Below are 19,065 nucleotides of genomic sequence, written 5' to 3'. Positions count from 1 at the left end.
TGGATTAGAGTTTTGTTGGCGGATATCAAAAGCTGTATTCAAAATAATGGAAATGTTACAGATTTCTTTGTATTAGAGAGAGGTACGAAGCAAGGTGACCCTATTTCACCTTACTTGTTTATTTTGGTGATAGAAGTAATGGCAGAGCTAGTTCGAAGTAATTGTGATATACATGGAGTTAAGTTACAGAGGAATTCACTGGAAGAGATAAAATTGGCTTTGTTTGCAGACGATGCATCCTTTACATTAAAGGATATTCCATCGCTAAAAAATACCCTGGAAATATTAAAACATTTTGGAAAATTTTCTTCTTTGGAATTAAATCTAGAAAAATCAGAAGTAGGATGGATTGGTCAAGTGAAAGATATTGATTTGCTGCCCTCTACAATAGAAAAGAAGGTAAACTTACATAATGAAGGTATAAAAATCTTGGGCGTATATTTTTCTCACAACCAGGAATGGATGGAAGTAAATAACTTTGATAGAGTTTTTGAAAAATTTAAAGCTACACTAAATATGTGGAGACAAAGAAATTTAACTGTATATGGTAAGGCGGTAATTGTTAGGAGCTTAGCCATCAGTAAACTGTGTTATGTCCTTTCTGTGTTAAGTGCACCTCTACACTATGTAAAACATGTGAAAGATGAAATCGCAAATTTTATCTGGAACGGTAAAAAACCCAAAATTAAATATACAACATTGATAAATGATTTTGATCAAGGGGGAATACGCCTTCCCGATTTAGACTCGATGATAGGAGCAAACCGCATAAGGTGGGCTTTAAAGATTAGAAATAGTGAAAAAGATGTCTACTGGAGGTCAGTATGTGAGAAAATCTTTGAGCAGATAGGAGGATTACAATATCTTGAGGAAAATTTAGATCAGGCTGCCTTATTAGCCCAAATAAAATACATTCCAAAATTTTATAAAGAAATAATTCATGCATGGTCAGAAGTTAGTAAAATTAATTTAACAAATCAAGACGACATTCTAAGACAACCAATCTGGTTCAATAGACTGATAAAGGTAAATGCTGAAAATATATCTATAAAAAGACTAGCAATGAAAGGTGTGAAGTCAGTGCATCAGGTATGGATAGGAAAGGAACCGACATGGAAAGAAGCTAAAGAACAAGGGTGGAGTGACGTGGATTATCTATTATGGAGAGCCATTTTAAATGCGATTCCAAAAGAATGGAAAATAAAACTAAGACAGCAAATTAGTTTGGGTAGAGACAGATTAAAAACAATGCAGAAAGTTACCTACATCGGTAAGGGATATGAGAGGTATCCGGTGGAAAAGATAAACACAAAAATGATTTATTGGATGTTGATCAAATGGAAGGATTTTAAACCAACTGCCCAAAAATGTATAGGAAAAAAGTTGAAAATTGAAGGTATTGATTGGTCATCGGTCTATTCAAGGATTTACGAAAGTACTATAGATACAAAATTAAGGGCTTTTCAGTATAAAATTTTAAATAATTGTTTATATCTGAATCAGAAATTGTATGTTTTCAAACTAGTCCATTCTCCAAAATGTAGTTTTTGTTTAGAAGAAAATGAAACAATGTCTCACTTTTATGTAGAGTGTGTTGAAACTAGAAATTTTTATTTCAAGTGTTGTGAATGGCTAAAAGGGGCTTCAATAGTACTTCCTGTCTTAAATTTTGAAAATATTCTATTAGGAAATAGTGAAGATGTTTTGGTCAATTATTTGTTTGTTTTGTGGAAATATGTTGTGTATCAGTGTAGAAGCAAGCAAAAAATTCCAGTGTTAAATGATTTTCAAACAAGTTTAAGATATTATGAAAAGTTAGAATGTGAAGTAGCTAAAAAAAGGTCGAAATTGTTAGTGCATTTAAAAAAATATGAAAAGATTAGGGTGATTTTGTAAGTTGATTGGAATATCGAACGGATGAAATAGTGATATCTAAAATATAGTTCAAATAAATAAATTAAAAAATTAGTAGCATTGTAAATTAGACGACCCTCTGTAAAGAAAAAATTTTTTTTTGTATTGTTGTCAAGTAAGAATTATAAATGTTGTAAAAAATATTGTAAAAAATAAATAAATAAAAAATTAGATGTAAAAAAAAAAAAAAAAAGAAATTAAAGGCAAAAATAACTAGTAAGTGAAAGCGGATAGATGATAATAAGGATAAATCTCAGTGGATAGTGTTTTCAGTTAACTTTTATAATCATCTTGTTCTAGGGAGGGGGAGTAATTGAAAATCTAATTTAATGGAACTAGGCATACACTTACTTCTTGATTCCTTGAGGTGCAATTAATTTGAATGTAATGTTACAATTTTCCATTTTGATATATATCGCAGGTTTCTATAGTAGTTTGGTTTTTAAGGGAGGATGCGGGTCACCATTCTAGTTTCTGAGATATTATCTTGTAAAGTCTGAAAACATGGTTGCAATTTTAATAACGCATAGGGTCATAGGGACTTTGCACGACTATGAACCATGTTCGGATAAAATCTTTTTTCTCTCAGCTGCAGTATGCCAACGTTTTAAGGGTAAAATGCACTAACACTATATTTAAGCAAAAAGTCAGAGATAAAGACTACATTCCGATTGGCTGATAGCTATGACCAATAAGAGGATAGACAAATAGATGACGTAACATTTTTCAAACTGGGAGCCTTGCTGTTTACTAAAAGATTTTCTATATATTTATATTATATCCTATATAAGAATTAATGATGAATAAGCAGAAAATCGACTTTGTGAGATTTTGAAGGAAAAAAAAGCTGTTGAACTTTATGAGATTTTTTAAGAGCACCCAAAGTTTGACAAATCAATGTATCTCTGTCTTTTTGTCGAAAATATCCACTTATCATTGTAGAATGATCGACTACCCGTCATTCGTGCAATCATAGAGTCTGCAAATAACTATTATCTTATGAATCCTAATAGACCGTTTTCTCAAGGTTGCGTGTGCATCCAAATTGACGGGCCACAAAACTGAACAACGGAAATTCAGTAAAATTGAGAAGCCAGTTTTATATTTAAAGAGGATAAAAATCGATTTTATGAATTCTTATCGAAAAACAAATGTCATAGCAATGCATGGTAATACTTGTCTTCTGGTATCGTGGCCCGTCAAGTTTCTTAAATTTGGACGGTGGCGCAACTTTTTCTCCAAAAGCTCGCGCGTAGGCTTCGATTTCATGTTCATTATCTCGAAAACAAGCTCGGGACACCCCATTTTTCTTTCCAGATTTGGAATCAACATTAAACTTAAATTCGGAAGATCGAATTTTTTTAAAAAAAATTTTTCCGAAAAGAAAGATATCCGTCGGCCCAGGTGGCCATTTACTTTTTGAAATTAACGGTTACAAAGGGTGTAGAAAAAAACGGTCACTTCTATAGTTCCCTGATGGTAATGCAGGGGCGGATCCAGGATTTTTTCAAAGGGGGGGTTGTAGCATTGATTGAGGTGGTGGAGAGATATAGCAGACCAAAGGGTTAGGGACCGAAGATTATTGCTGCAGGCGAGCATGGTTGTTTCAGGTCCCACGCACGGCGAATAGGAAAAAAAAAAAAAAAGCAAGCGAAATGTGTTCGGCACCCCTGTTTTAATAAAACTTGCGATGCTTTTGGTGTTGTCATGAAAAAAAAAAAAAAAAAAAAAAATCACGATGGCTCTCATAGGGGGGTTGCAACCCCCAAAACCCACCCCTAGATCCGCCACTGTAATGGGAACTTTATTTCAAAATTATGGGCTATTCAGAAATTGATATGTAAAAACCATGAATCCGACAGCATGAATAGTAAGCTCACAAAAACTACTTGTAGGAAGGGTATTTGAAAAAAAGGGGAATCTATGCAAATATGCACAACACGTCGAGGAAGCCCTGCAAGTGCTCATGTGGTGAAGGATTACGTATTACCATGTTGACACCTTGGCACTATGGTTTGATATAATCGATCCCACGTCTGTTGTCCAAATCATTCACAAAGTCATACCTGAGCTCTGCGCTGAGTACTTCCATAATCAAATCAGATGGCTCAATGATATGGAATGGGAGAATTTGATTATTGGAAATTCACCCGAATTTTAGAATGCAGTGGATGCGATTGATCCACTCCGCACGAGATCTATCAGGCCTTTAATCGAGGCACTGAGACAATTCTACAGTTGTCACCGGGATTACCACTGTTACAACACAAATAAAGCTTACGTACCCGAGGGTGGATTCCTTCTTACCCCAATAAGAGCATTGCAAATGCGTTCATTGTGCATTGTGCATTGTACTCGCTATTTGAATTCTAATTGGTCGAGAACCTAGGGATAATTCTAGCTATCAGCATGCACCAGCGATTTTTCAGCGGTCGAAAGTTATCTGTAGGCAATAGGACGTTTGCATGATGGCGTCATTGACCTCTACTACCAGACTCCCTCGCACACTTTCTTTTGTTCAGTTAATTAGCACCAAATGTCTTACTATTCTCATGAGGGAATACAAATCTAAATAAGAAAATTCGCGAAGCATTATGGTAGTGGGAGTCAAATGACGCCATCATGCAAACGTCCTATTATCCGCAAAAACGAGCCTGCAAAGGTGAGCGGATGACGGTTATCTGTAGTTTTTTTAATGCATTATTTTGAAACTTGTTTTAAAATAAAAATTATTATAAAATTTCTATCTTTGTATCATCAGTGAGTCTATTTGAACAATATATATTAAAACATTTATTGAATTCGGTTTTGATGATATCCGGAAGGTTATTGGCCTCAGCCTCGACATTTATGATTGCGGATATCATCTAATAATTGTTTATTATTGAATGTTAGAGACAGACAGCGAGCACGAAAATTAAACAGATGTTTGGCCAGAAGAGGGATTTAAATAGCTATGTAGTTTTTTTAAATTTAAAAAAATTTAAATCTAAGTTTTATATATTTTAGTTTAAAACTTGTAACAAAAATCGCAGCAAAAATCGCCAGTGTAAACGGGGCTTTAAAGACGCAACATTCAAATGAAGAAATATTTCACCATTCAACTATTCACTTTATGAAGAATCAATCCTGAAAGTATTGTAAAAAGGGTTAGGTGCACTTTAAAGATTGAATACGTGAAGTCGTTCTAGTGAGATTCAATATACTTACAGGTTCGTTCATTGTCATAGCTTTAATATTCAATCCATCTCGGTATTCACTGCAAGCAATATTAAGAAAATCCTTTGATAGTTGAAAGTGATAAAACCAGTCTTCCTGTTTCAATACCAGGAAACGAAACGAAAAGGAACAACTTCTCCTCGGTTTATTTCAGTCCAGACAGGCGAAATCAAATAGATTGATTGGAATCGCAAATCGTTTCCCCCCAGATTTTTAAAAGCAGAAAATTACACACACCTGATCATTTGTAAAAATTGCCAGTTTGGATTTCCAGGATCATACTCCTGTTGCAACCTTAACTGCATCTCTTTTTGCTCCTGCTGCTGTGCCCTACAAAAATTTTGACAAATATTATCAGTACATGCACATCATCTTTTTTTAAGGACGTTCATCGGCAAAAGATCCCATCGTGAGATTATTTTTGAGTTTTGCACTTAGTAAAATAAGTAAAATGAGCAAATAAAAAATGGGGGTCCCCAACTTCGTTTAGCCGTGAGAATACGTGGAAGTTCACCATTTTTACGGTAAAAACACGCGAACATAAACATGTTAATTGTTATTTACTAATACTTAATAAAGTCGTTTTGTTCAAGAAAACTGCGTTTGAATTAAAACAGGTAATGAAAAACTCACTTTATGAAATAGCGAAATTAAAGTGACTTAGAATGGCATTTTTTCCCTTGTAAAATCGCGAAATTAACGTATAGCCAAAATTTCATGCAATAGCGGAGCTCCTTCGGCCCGCGCGAGCGGAGCACCATACTTAAGGATGGTGGGTACAGTTCGCGACCCATTTTTATTCGAATGAAACTGTGTCAGTTATTTAGAGTACCCAAGGGGCTATCTAAAAACGTGAAAAAATTTGGGGGTCCCCACGCATCCAAGCGATATAATTGTCATTTAAAGACCCGATGACGTAAGCGCATTTCGAAGCACTTCAAAAAATCACATATCCCTTGTGTTTGGCTTAAGTACATCGAAATTTTGCCTAAAATAATCTTAAACATAAATATTTTTCATATTAATAAAAAGATTTGAAGTTGCAAAGATGAAAGTACATTTTTTATCTGCTTTTGGGCAAAAAGTAGGTGAAATTTCAATTTTGGACAAAAACACAAAATCAAAAAAGAAACCACTCAAAACTATTTTTAGCTTTGAAATAGCCCATCAAAATTATCTTAAGTGTTTACAAATCATACCAAGAAAATAAAAAACTGGGGTCGCCATGCGTTTTTTGTAGTCATAATATTTTTTTGAATATCAGATTTCAAGCTTTTTTCCAGCGATGGTTACAAATTTACTCCACCCCTCCCCTGAGAGACGTGGTTGAGCATTGCATTATGGGATGGTAAACATGGCGGACTACTGCAAGAACTACTGGATCAAAAATACGGTCACTAAATGTCCTAGAGAATGCAATAAGAAAACCTTGTAGGGATAACTGAGAATTGAACAAAGCTCCAAGATTTTCATAGAAGAAACTAAGTGGTTTATAGTAGGTGAAATTTCAGTTTAAAACTCCGAATTCGCATTGAATGTAAAACAAACTACCAAGAGTCCAAACTTTTTTTCGTCGATCAATTCATGAAGTTTAAGTGCCTCTTTACATTCACTACACCCACTTTTTAACTGCTCCATCAGGTAATCTAACTCAATAATTCGCTCTCCTTCAATAATATTTTGTGTTTGTTTCGAAGTTTTTCTCTCTTGATCTTTTTCGTCTAGTTTTTGTCGCTTCACCGGTACTCTATTTTTGACAAATCTACCATCTAGTCGTCGTTTTCTCCTTTTCACAACTTTGACTTTTATTTTTACAGTACTATTTAACTATCCCATATAGACACACATGAAGAAGTTGCTATTGAAAAAAAAATGATGACAACAATGATCACGCATTTATTTCGTTTTGTTGTTGTTGATATTTTTGAAAACATTGGAGTTCCTGTGGATTACGTAATGTGCGCAGTAAAAGTGCGCGCTGACAACTGTACCCACCATCCTTAAGGAAAAATGGTAAACCATCGAGTTGATTTTTCATGGCTTGGCTGACGTCACTTCCGTCCGTAGGTAGGTAGGTCCGTGTACACAACACAGGGATTCCGCTTGATATCAAAGCAAAACTACTCGCAAATGCGGCTCTCAAATGCACAGAAAAAATCGCTTTAGGACAATTTATAGACCAACAACAAATAAAAAAAAGTTTCCATGTAGTCAAAGATGGATCAAGAAGTGTTCTTCAATAATTCAGGTGTGTGTTTTTAAGCAAACAATCGTATATTATTTATTTTGACAAGCATTTTTTTCGACGAATCAAAACTTTTAATATTTCTAATATTATTTTAATGCTGGAGGAAATATAACACGAACAGCATATTACAACAAATATTCCTTTTTTATTTAAGTTTGTAAATTTTTAACAATTCGGTTGTTTTAACCAACTATCGTATGTTTTTCGTTCAAGAAAAATGCAGCTTTGTTCGCCTCCTATCGCGGGGTCCCATCGGCAAACCAAGGAAGACTCTTTCTACAGATAATTTATTTAAATATTGAATGAAATATAAAATTACTTACACTAGATATTCAACTGTTTATTAAGCTGTTCGAGCTAGTATGATTATACAAATGAGCTAATAAATTTGTGTTGTTGTTGAGATATGTTATTATATAAAAACAGATGGGGAAAAAAATTGGAAATTCAAATCGAATCTCAAAATCTATAGGCTTTTAAGCTATTTTTCGATAATCGAAAAATAGTTAGGGCTTATATGAAAGGAATAAGAATATTTTAATGAAGAATTAGGATCGGAAAGCTATTTTTTAACTGATGACACATTTGGTGACAGTTATGATCTCCAGCCAATTTCCTCTCTGATGCTACCAAATCATTAATTTTCTTTTAACTTCATTACGGTAGAAAATAGGTTCTTATGAAAACCTAAACTCTTCATATGGATAACCTAACATTGTCATGTAAAAGAAGTAAAAGTACTGAGCTTATGTTTTGCTCACCTTTTCTTAAGCAGTTTTCTAGTCTGTCTTCATATGCCTGGTTCATTTGTCAATAAAAAAGTTAGGAAATCTCCGAAATTTCGATTTTAATGAAAGACATCCAAGGTAAACTTCACTAAACCTGATATTGTGTTAGTTAGCTTGCGTTATTAAAATTAACCAGAAATCCAAAGCTTAAAAATGTCGGCCATGGAAAACTTTGTCGAAGAATCTTCCAAGAACAAAACCAAGCATGACGTGTGGACGTGCCATTAGTAGCTCCGCTGTTTTCGTCCTCTAACAGTATTTTCAACCTTTTACCGTCAGCAGCAGTAAGGGGGACTCGCGGTCACCATTCGGAATCGCCCGGGAATTACCCGTGTTTACGCACTAGCGTCCCCCGCGGGAATTACCCGTGTCCCGTTATATGTTGCTGCTATGTTGGGAATATTTGTCTTATATATGCATGAATGTAAAAAGTTCACCAATGACTTCTGTATAATTTGCCTAAGATCCAAAGTTAACATACCTAAGCCCAAGGGTTTCTGGTGTTGTGGTAAGAAAATGCAAATAGAAGACGACACGTCAGCGCAGTGTTACGAGTGTGGTAAGAATATTCGTAATGCCGTACCAAATGCTACCAGAGAGCAGTATTATGCCAATGGAGGTCGTAAGAAAACGCCATATAAGAGAATAAAATACTTCAGGGACTGGATGAGTCATATCCAAGGTTTACATCCGATATATTTAAGCGACGAAGTAAAGAAGAAAATCATAGACCATTTAGAAGAGCCAACCCCACAAAGTCTACGGAAAACGTCGAAAAAATTAAAGCTAGGGAAATATTACAAAGCTATTCCCTATCTTTTGTCTGAAATTACCGGTAAGTCTATTCCTGAGGTTTCTGATATGACAAAAGCCGAGTGGATGTTTTGTCGGCTGGATAAGAATATTCCTTATTATCCTGACGTAATTTACGAAATATTTTACAAAATTGACCCCAACCACCCCCTGTTAGGATGGATTCCGAGAAAATAAAAATGCAAAACTGGCGTTTATTTTGCCAGAAACCCTACTGGGGAATGCATCGCGCAGAACACCAAGCTATCCCCAGTGGGGTTTTTTGCATTTTGGGCTTACGGGGCTTATTTCATCCCGCGCCAGAGGCCCTCTAGTACATACACATATATCTTTCTTACGACCCACCAGAGGGTGAACTCCGGACAGCGTCCCGAGACACCCCCTGACTTTTCCAATCGCGAAACCCCCCATCGCGGGGTTGAATCGCACTTCCTACCCCTCCCCCCACGGTTGCTGTGAGTGGGGGAGGCTTTTTTTTTCACTCACAGCAACCGGTCCAAATGCATCTACAGCGAGGCTCGAACTCGGGACTTTAGGCCTCCCCAGCCCCAAAGTCCACGATCACAAGCGAACGCCAGACACATCTGGACGCTTATGTATGTGAAAATTATTATATTTAATTTGCATATGAACCAGACAGCCGGCGTTCGATATGTAAATAGAATCCCGTCACGCTCTTTTCGAAGCAGATGTTTACTGAGCAAGCTTTCTTTGAAGCTCTTCTTTTGCCTCCTGGTAGATCTTTTTGCGAGATTCCTCGGAAAGATCTTTTACGACTGTTTTTTTATTCCTTATGTCCGACTTTAATTTCTCGTATTTGTCTTCTTCGGCCAGAATAAGCGAGAATTCTACGTCGTCTATCTTTCTGTCACGCAAAGCCTTTGAGACAAGGTCGGTAATAGTATTTACTTTAGCCCTAGACAGAGCTATTGTCGTGTCATGCTTGGATATTTTCGTGGATAGCTTTTTCATAATACCCGTAGCAACAGCCGAAATAATACCACAAGCTGCCCCAACGCCGGCCAAAGGAACTCCAACGATTATTCCCGGCCCAGTAAGCGAAGTAGCAACGCCAGAGCCCGTTAACACAACAGATATGGATCCTGAAGTTATCGCAATCTTATGTAGCGTACTCCGGGCTCTAACGTACTTTTTTCTAACTTTTTCATAGTGTTTTGCCTGCCCTTCCAAGTAAGCCAGGATTAAGTTCGCTTTATTCAGGCGAAAGTTTTCGGCGTTTAGTTCGTTAGGTGTAGTATAGGGAACATCTGGGTACAACTGAGGTGCTGATGGTATAACATCCATTATATATACTAATGTACGACGCTTTTGGGAATAACGTAGAGGAGCAGCCACATCACGACAACCGGGATTACTGGAACTGGAGGGCCTTTAGGAAGATGTTTCCGCATGCAGACCCTAGTAAGTTCGAAAGGAGACCCGATGGGATTTACTATAACGGCTCTAGGATGTACAGCAACGAGGATTTGAAACCTACGCTGGTCGATCAGATAGACAATCAACTGAAGAATTCTGGTTATATCGAACATAAGCCCGTGCAAGGTTGGTCAAAGGAATTATTGCTTGGTACCGGTACTTATCCGATACCCGCGGTTTCATTTGATGAACATCCAAGTTTGGATTTGACATTGAACATGCGGATCTCTAACAACCATTCCTTTCCGTTAAAGGTGCGAGATATCTTCAAAAACGTGCCCATTAATCATACCACCGCTAAGGAATCTCATGAATGGTTAAGTGGTCCTAACATGCGTTATTGGCCGCAGCAACTAAACTTTGCGGTTTGGTGTGCCACTAGCGGCTGCGGTGTAAGTGCAAACTTGATGAAGAATTCAATATTCATGTTTCACTTCCACTTCACGGTTAGAAGAATACTACATGAAATGGGTGTTATTGCGCTGCCGGGAGATGCTGCGTTTTATCCTAGAGATAACAAATACGACGTTCCAGCCTATGACAGGCTTTGTAAGGAGTTTGGAGTTGTGGGAAAAGACTTTAGATGCACTACCGGTGCTAACAATGGCTTGGGGCATATTTGGGCTTATTGGGGGATTGGTGGACATGTGCTAAGCGATAAAGAAGTTCATGCGTTGAATCTACGATGGAACACTGGGTATCACAAAGAAACTCACGACAGTAGCACCTTCTTTGAACCAAATGCTAAGACCACTAAGGAAGTTAGAGACGGACCTCTGTTCAAAGACGAGGGTGGTAAGTATGCAGGGGCCAATCCACTGATTATTAAGATTACCAACGACGAGCAAACGAAGCAATATCTTAATTTCATACCCCCAGAAGGTAAAGGACTAACCAAAGCCGGCCTTGCCCGTTTGAACCGCAGCATAGAAGCTTACGTGTATTCTATCCTTGGAGCCCAAGTAAATACCCGATCAAATATAATTGGAAATACCGGCGCCGCAGAAGAGACGCGAGCCGAAGCCTTGGTCTTATTCGAAAGTTCGATCTTGGAGGGCGACATTAGCAAGGGCGTACAGCGTTACCAACTAGCTATACAAAATTCTAAGGCGAGGTTGGACTATGCTGTAGCCCCGGGTTGTTGGTTAATGCCTAGTAATTTATCTATAAATACTGGCTCTGTAGTAGGATACAACAATAAACTGCAGCGAGCTACTACGGACATGAAGTTTGGGGTGAACGACGTGAACTCTGACACTATTAGAAGGCACTTTGTTGAACAGCCTAAAAAAGTGCACCATACGCAACCACCTAAGAAAGTGCAGCTAACAAAAGAAGTATACCGAGCGCCTAAAAAAGAAGAGGAATATGACCATAACTTACTAAAAGCCGGCTTAACAGTCGCAAGCATTGGTCTGAGCTATTATATATGGCGATGAACAACCCCTACGTAGCTGGAGTAGATTGTGTTTATACGACTTACACAGGCGAGAAAAAATACACCCAGGCATCTTGGGTTGATGTCACGGGCATGTCCGTGAATTTGAATTACTCAGGAAAGAAATTGATCCTTTGTAGTATTTGCATTGGTACGGGCAGCCATGCCAACGTCGGCTTTAGGTTCCTGGATGAGAATGGCGTACTGCAGCCTATGCGCGCGAAGACAAACAACAGGGAGCCTGCGCATTTCTCCGTAGAGCCGCCAACGAATAGCGCTGAGAATCTTACAACTTGGACTCTTCATATGGTTGCCAACTGCCATGGGAAGGTAAAGCTGCAAATGCGCGTAGACGATACGGGGAGCGTTTGTGTGAATAGCATAGAAAATCAAAGGGACACGGCTTATAACTATTTAACCATCAGCACTCTTACGGTGCTTAGCCTTTAAATATATGAATCCACATTGGAAGGAAACCCATTACGTTTATCACTTAAGGGATGAAACTTACACCGGTCGCGGTTGGCGCGATATTGGGATGTGGGTTGAAGTTGGAGGCCTTGCATTGATCATTTGTAGCATTGACATTACCCAGGCGTATGGTAGTATCATGGGATTTAGGCTAGTTGATGAAAATGACGAGCCTTTAACACCCTTTAGAACGTCAACCAATAATCGAGAGCCTACTCATTTCTCGACGCAGCCATATCCATTTAGTTCCGAGGCGTTTTACGTGGCTACGTTTCAAATGGTGGTTAATTGTAATTACGTTAAGTTACAAATTCACCCAGATGGTTCGCGCGGTAGTTACGTAGCTTACGTAAATAGTGCGATTAACAAACCTAATAGAGCTTGGCATCATAAGACCATTTCTACCATGACCGCCATACCACTAGTTCCGCATTATCAAGGCGGCGCGAATACTATCTTTACTTATCCCCAGTCGAGGACGCCTCGGACACCCGACGACGATAAGCCCGACATAACATACAAGGATAAGATTAACCCTTCATCTTCTTCAGGAGTACCACTCCAATAGCGACGACCAAGATCCAAATGTTATTCCCCACGAACTTCAACAGTTCTCCGCCGGTCCTAAGTACCAGGCTAAGGACGCTACCCAGCAGCCCAGGAAGACCGGCTGCCATCTTTTTTCCCAAGTCCGTCAGCCCCTTACCTAACTTGCTTACGCCCGCGCCTGTAGCCTTAAGCGTGGATAGGATGACTCCTACTACGGTACTAATAGCAACCGCAAACGCCAGCGGAATACCATACTTCACCAGAGCTCTTTTTACCTTTTCCTTGGTGGTAAGCCCCAGCTCTTTTTCCAGCTTTTCCTTTTGAGCCCGCAATTCCGCAAGGCGTATTTCGAGCGTATCTACTTCCTTTTGAGCTGCTTCCCTTTCTTCCTCGGTATGAGTTTGGTCCTCGATTACTTCTTGCTGCCGCTCTATTTGCCCCTCCAGGTCTTCGATGGCCTGATCTCTTTGCCGGATTTGTTCCTCCTTAGCATTGATTTCAGCCATCAACCGTCGCCGTTCCACTAAAGAGCCGGCTATGGTGGTTTGCAGGTTATCGGTATCGTCTTTAATTAAGTCTAACTCTTGCAGGGCGAGGTTAAGAGCCCTTTGAGTTTGATTTCTTTCACGTCGAATTTGGGTTCTTTGGTCTACCAGCTCCCTTATTTCTTGATTTTTAAATTCGACCTCCCTCCTATGCGCGTCGGCAAGCCGCTGGTTTTGCTTCATGTATTCCTCCTCCCTTTCTTCCAGCGTTTCCCGCAGTGCTTCCACTGAGGCGCCAGAGCTTTGGGCTTCTCCTAAGTCCTCCCGTGCTTTGTCTAATTCGCGCAGGGCCTGATCCACCTGATTTCCTATTTCTTTTATTCTTTCATCTTGATGGGCGGACTTCTTTTCAGCATCGGCAAGTAGCTGACCTTGCTTTGCATATTCTACATCTTTTTCTCTTAACTCCCTTTGCAGATCCGCGGCACGTTTTTCCGCGTTGGTCCTTTCGGTTAAGTTGTGCAGCCTTTCTAACAGGCTTCTAGTAGCACGCTGAAAGCCTCTTAATCTCAAGACGTCACCCCTAACGTTGCCCTCCTCATCAAAGAGGTTTTGCGGTTTTGTCCAGCGGTCTTTGTCGGGAAATCTTAAGTCTTGGACGCTTATGAGGACTTTGTTTCCCTTTTCCGTGAGCTTTACGTCGTCAGCATCAAAGTTGTCGTAGCGCAGCTCTAGCTCTTGCGTCGCCCACTCTATGGTTTCCCGTGCGGCTGCTTCCGGCTCGCCCATGTTTTGAAGCTCTATGTGCTCACGCAGAAACGTGTACTCGCGTGCTTTGGGATGTCTTAAGGCCTTTGCAATCCTATCCCTTAGGGAATCGTCGACTTGTTGGGTGGGAAGCAGCGGTTCTTCGTCACCGTCGTTAATGTCAGCCTGACCTTCCTCAGTGGTGGGGTCAAAGTCTGGATCCGTTCCTTCTACTTCCATTATATATGATAAGCTCAAAGTTAAGTCCCAACGTATTACCTAAGCAGGTTGGCGGACTGAAAGCAGAACGCACCTTTCACCGGGTCACCTTTACCCCCAGCAGCGCAAAGCCAGGGGAAACCCTGTACGTAGGCGTGCCCCGCCTAACGGATAACCTAGTATTGGTTCCTGGTACCTTGGCTTTAAGGTTTGACCTAGCAATACAACCAACCACCAAGGACAAGCGCTATACCGTCAATAACGTGGGTAGGAACCTCGTTTCTAAGATGAGAATCAAGTTCGCAGGGGAATCCCTCTTGGATTTGAATAGGTACGACCTGTACACCACGTATGAGGATCTGTGGCTAACAGCCTTTGACCGTGCACAAAAGATAGAGCAGGGAATTGGAAGCGTTATTCTTCGTAAGCTTCGCAGCGATACTAACCCCGCGCCTACGGACTCCAGTGGAGCAACCGCAGTAGCAGACGCAACAAGGGTAAAGACCGCCTATGGTAGCAAGTACGTTATCCCTTTGGATTTCGAAGTAATTACGAGTCATGGTGTGTACTACCCCAGGCAGTTATCCGAGTTACAGTTTGAAGTAACCTTGGCGGACACTACGAACGTCATAGGAGGAATGGACAGCGCAATTAGCGGAGCCGTGGATCCCTATTCTATCACCAACTTAGAGCTACAGTACGAAACGGTGTACAGCGAAGAGCTGGCCCGTAGCGCTGGCATGGAATACAGCTCCGGGAAGGCATTCTTATACGACCACGTAGTAATGTATAAGACGTTTAGCTTCTTGGATAAGACGGATGAGGTTATCAACCAAAGCATTAACCTCCCTCGAAGAAGTCTCACGGGGCTAATGCTGGTGTTTGCCAAACCCTACGAAGCCGGCAAGCGCAACTCCGAAACCTTTCACAACCCCAACATTACCAACGTTGGCGTGAATATCAACGGCGTTCCAAACAAGGTCTACTCCCAGGGAATAAAGCCCGCAGACGTGTACAGGGAGGCAATGCGCAAGTTTGGTGATCAGATATCCCCCGCAGAATTCTTTAATGATAAGTATGCGCTGTGGATCGATATGCGCACCATTAACGACGAAGACCTACATGGCCAGGGTTTGCGGTTGGTAAATACGCAGGACGGCATAACATTGGAGATCAAGCGCACCAAGAACGCCGGTGCGAGTGACGGCGACAAAATAAACTGCTACGTCTTCGTCGTGTCTGACGCGCAACTGAGCGTAGAAATGAATCAGCTAAAGAGCGTTGCCTATTGATCCACTCGCTCATCCTTTTGATAAAAAAATATCGTTGGTATATAATGCTTCGCGTATTCGAAAACAACGAAACCAAACTGCAATGCATAGTGCAAGGCGAAACTTTGTACTTCAAAGCAAAGGAGGTGGCTTTGGCGTTGGGCTATGAGCGCCCTAGAGATGCAATTAGAGCACACGTATCTGAGAAATACCAGAAAAAATGGGTTGATCTAGAAGGGGCTGCGAATCACCGCTCCTTTACTACGCAACCAAATGCCGTGTTTATATCCGAACCTGGTTTGTACGAACTGATATTTAGCTCCAAACTACCCAAAGCTGTGGAGTTTCGTGATTGGGTCTTTGAGGAAGTCCTACCCGCGCTAAGGAAAACGGGTAAATATGCAATAGAAAGGCGGTTTGGCGGCCCAAACAAGTTAGTATTCAAGATCGAAAATGAAGCCGACCTACACGCGAAGGTCGTCGACTACACACGTAGGTTTTACCCCGATTTCATCATAGCGCCGGGTCTTGGCGAACTTCAAGATTCAGACAGCAAGCGAATAACCTGCTGGCGAAAAGGCTACCAAGCCGGTCAACCCGACCTTTTGATCCTAAATGCGCATAAGAAATACCGCGGGTTGTGTATTGAGTTGAAAACCCCAGAAGGAAACGGCGTCTTATCCGCGAAGCAATCTAAGAAAATCTCACAGCTTGACGTAAATGGTTACCTAACGATGGTTAGCAACGATTACGACATTATCTGCCGTGCCCTGATGGATTACGCGGATGGCATTCGTATTCCCTGTAAGGGCTGTGTAAAGCGGTTTAAGTCCTACGCCACTTTGAAAACGCACCTAAAGATATTCCATAGGTATAATGAAGCTCAGCTTGACTCACTGGCGTGATCTTGTCCACGGTAAAGCATACGAAATAAAAAATTACGTCGTCTTCGAAGACATCGACCGTTTACGGTTAGTCCTCAAAGACTTAGAAGGCAAGGAATATTCCCTTTGGGCGCCGGATTGCGTGCGGTACGTAATTCAGGGCGAGGAATTCACCCACTTACGCAGCTATGGTAAGGTAAATGGCCGATGGAAGTTTGACATTGAAAGAAGAGTCACTCCATCTCCTCTTTGTAGTTAAGCGCCCGCTGCGCTTTAGGATCCGCGGAGCACCAATGCCCCACAAAGGATCCTTCGGAGAATATCCTGTCGCAATGAAGGCAGGTGTATTTTTTACGCGGCTTACGAGGGGTAATGCAGTCGGCAGGTAGTTCGCAAGTAATACAGTCCATATATTGAAAGGGTGATTAGGAATCCTCCTAAGAAGGCGGCTGCGTAGGCTAGCATATACCTTTAAAAGGGGTCCTTATTTTTATTAATGTATCTTCTTTTCTTATTGAGTTCTGCATACCTTCTCCAAAAGGGGTCCTTATATTTATTAATGTTTCTTCTTTTATTCTTAATAAACAATCAAAGAATATTAATAAATATAAGAGCGTGTTTTGAGACTCTTTGCGCAAACCCTACTTTACTTACGGGCTTTCCTTACTTCCACGCTTTGGGCATGCCAATCATCAAAACGATCCAAGTACTCCTTAAAACCGCGGGGATGATGTTGCGGGCACAAGCACTGCCAGATATGATCATCTCCTTTCCTTAAGCCGCCACACGCGTCACAGGGCGCACTCCAATACTCTGCGTTCTCCCAGCGCGTACCTTCGGCGCGGTCAAACTCCGTAAAGCGTTGGTCTATTTCTTTCTTACGAAGAGTTAACTTCCTTATGGTTTCCGCTGGGCAACATCTTGCAGCGATATCACCATGCTCCTCGCATACGACGTCCAAATCATAATTACCACGACATCTATGTTGATGCCATGTGTCGGTTAAGAGCTCCCCACAGCGCGCACACACATCCTTTAAACACACCCTATTTTCTTGGTGGTATTGCAACATTTGGGGCGTGCTAAAGAGCCGATTGCAATCAGCACAGCGTCTTTCCTTAGACTTCAAACACACCCTTCCTTCCACGTGATATCGCAGCGCCTGTTTACTGCTAAACTGCCGGCTGCAAGTGCCACAGGTGGTGACGTTATCCACCTCCCTAAAACATACCTTCTTTTTTTGGTGATACTGCAAAGCCTGTTTGCTACTGAACTCCCTGTCGCAATCCTTACACTTCATTATATAATAAGAATTTATTAACCCTTATAAGGGATACTTAATAAAGTCCTGCACGCTTTCTTTTGCCCAACCGGCCATCGTCAAAAGCGCACCAAACCTTTCCGCGCGCTTCAGACCGCACATTTCATCGTACAATTCCTGCACGCGCTCCTTTAACCGATCGATCTCCTCCCTTTGCATTTCTATGGTGTCTCTTTTATCTTTTACGTCGGTGGCAATCCTTCTTACTGCGTCCACTGGGTCCATCGTATATATAATGGATCCGAACCATATTCCTTGTAACGCTTTGATAGTAGGACCCACCGGCTGCGGAAAGACCCAATTCGTGGTAGAGCAGCTATTAGGACCCTTTAGATATCGCTTTGACTACATAGTGCTGCTTTGCCCCACCTACGTGAATAACCGCACCTGGACGGGTATAGGAGTGAAAGACGACGACTTCTTCGTAGATATCTTAGACCCTAACGAGTTATCCAGCCATTTGAAGTTCTGGCATAAGCAATTCCCTAAAGATACGCAGACGCTCCTCATATTGGATGACATTGCCTGTGGGGACGACGTAAAAAGACGCACTTCCGAGCTCGTTAAACTCGCCTTCAGCGGTAGGCATGACAATATCAGCGTTTGGTTGCTTTCCCAGCAGCTTACCAGCGTCTCTAAGCCCTTCAGGGAAAACATAGGCTCTCTCGTAGTATTTTATACTCCAAGTAAGTCTGACCTGGAAACCATCTTAAGCGACTACGGCGGTGAGATATCCAAGGAACAGTTACACGAATACATGCGGCATTTAAAAACGCACCAACATTCCAAAATGATCTTCTCTTTGAGGTTTCCCTACACGGTTGGAATCTATGATTCCTAATGTATATGGACATTGAGCAGCTCTTAGATGAAGTCCCCGCGCAGTTAGACGAAAGTAACCTTAAGGAACAACTTAACATCCTTGTGTCTTCGGGGAAGTGTAAAGAAATGATAGGCAAGGAACTTACCCATGAGCAAGTTAATAAGTTGTCAGAAGAGGAAGTTAAGAAGTTCCATAAGAGGTACGAGGCCGCCCTTGCAAGTAAGACCACGGACGCCGTAGCAGACTCAGCCATTAAGCTGGCCACCAAGCTTCTCGGACTTGCGCTGCCCATAGACGACGTGGAGCAACTACAGAAGGACATAAGAGATGACTATGTCATATCCCAAGAACTTAAGATAACCTGCGGGTGGTTGTCTTTGAAGTGCGGTAAGTTAATGGCAGTCGCCTCTGCGGCTCTTCACGTAGCTCAGCACGTCG

At 41.0% G+C, this 19,065-nt stretch overlaps 1 protein-coding gene across 1 annotated transcript in view; it reads right to left on the bottom strand.

Annotated features, from left to right (window-relative positions):
• LOC116298233 (kinesin-like protein KIF2A) overlaps window positions 1-19,065 on the bottom strand; it is a 97,398-nt gene that overhangs the window by 29,819 nt on the left and 48,514 nt on the right. The window contains exons 7-8 of the mRNA XM_031706616.2: window positions 5,371-5,463; window positions 5,125-5,173 (exon numbers count right to left, since the gene is read on the bottom strand). Of these exons, the coding sequence (XP_031562476.2) occupies window positions 5,125-5,173; window positions 5,371-5,463 (142 nt within the window). The remainder of the gene's footprint in view (window positions 1-5,124; window positions 5,174-5,370; window positions 5,464-19,065) is intronic.

This window comes from Actinia tenebrosa, unplaced genomic scaffold (genome assembly GCF_029948245.1).
Source record: "Actinia tenebrosa isolate PJP-AT-01 unplaced genomic scaffold, QUT_ActTen_1.0 PGA_scaffold0__85_contigs__length_37466705, whole genome shotgun sequence".
NCBI classification, from domain to species: Eukaryota; Metazoa; Cnidaria; class Anthozoa; order Actiniaria; family Actiniidae; genus Actinia; species Actinia tenebrosa.
The sequence above is the reverse complement of the archived record's forward strand: the minus strand, read 5'-3'. Positions and strand labels throughout refer to the sequence as shown.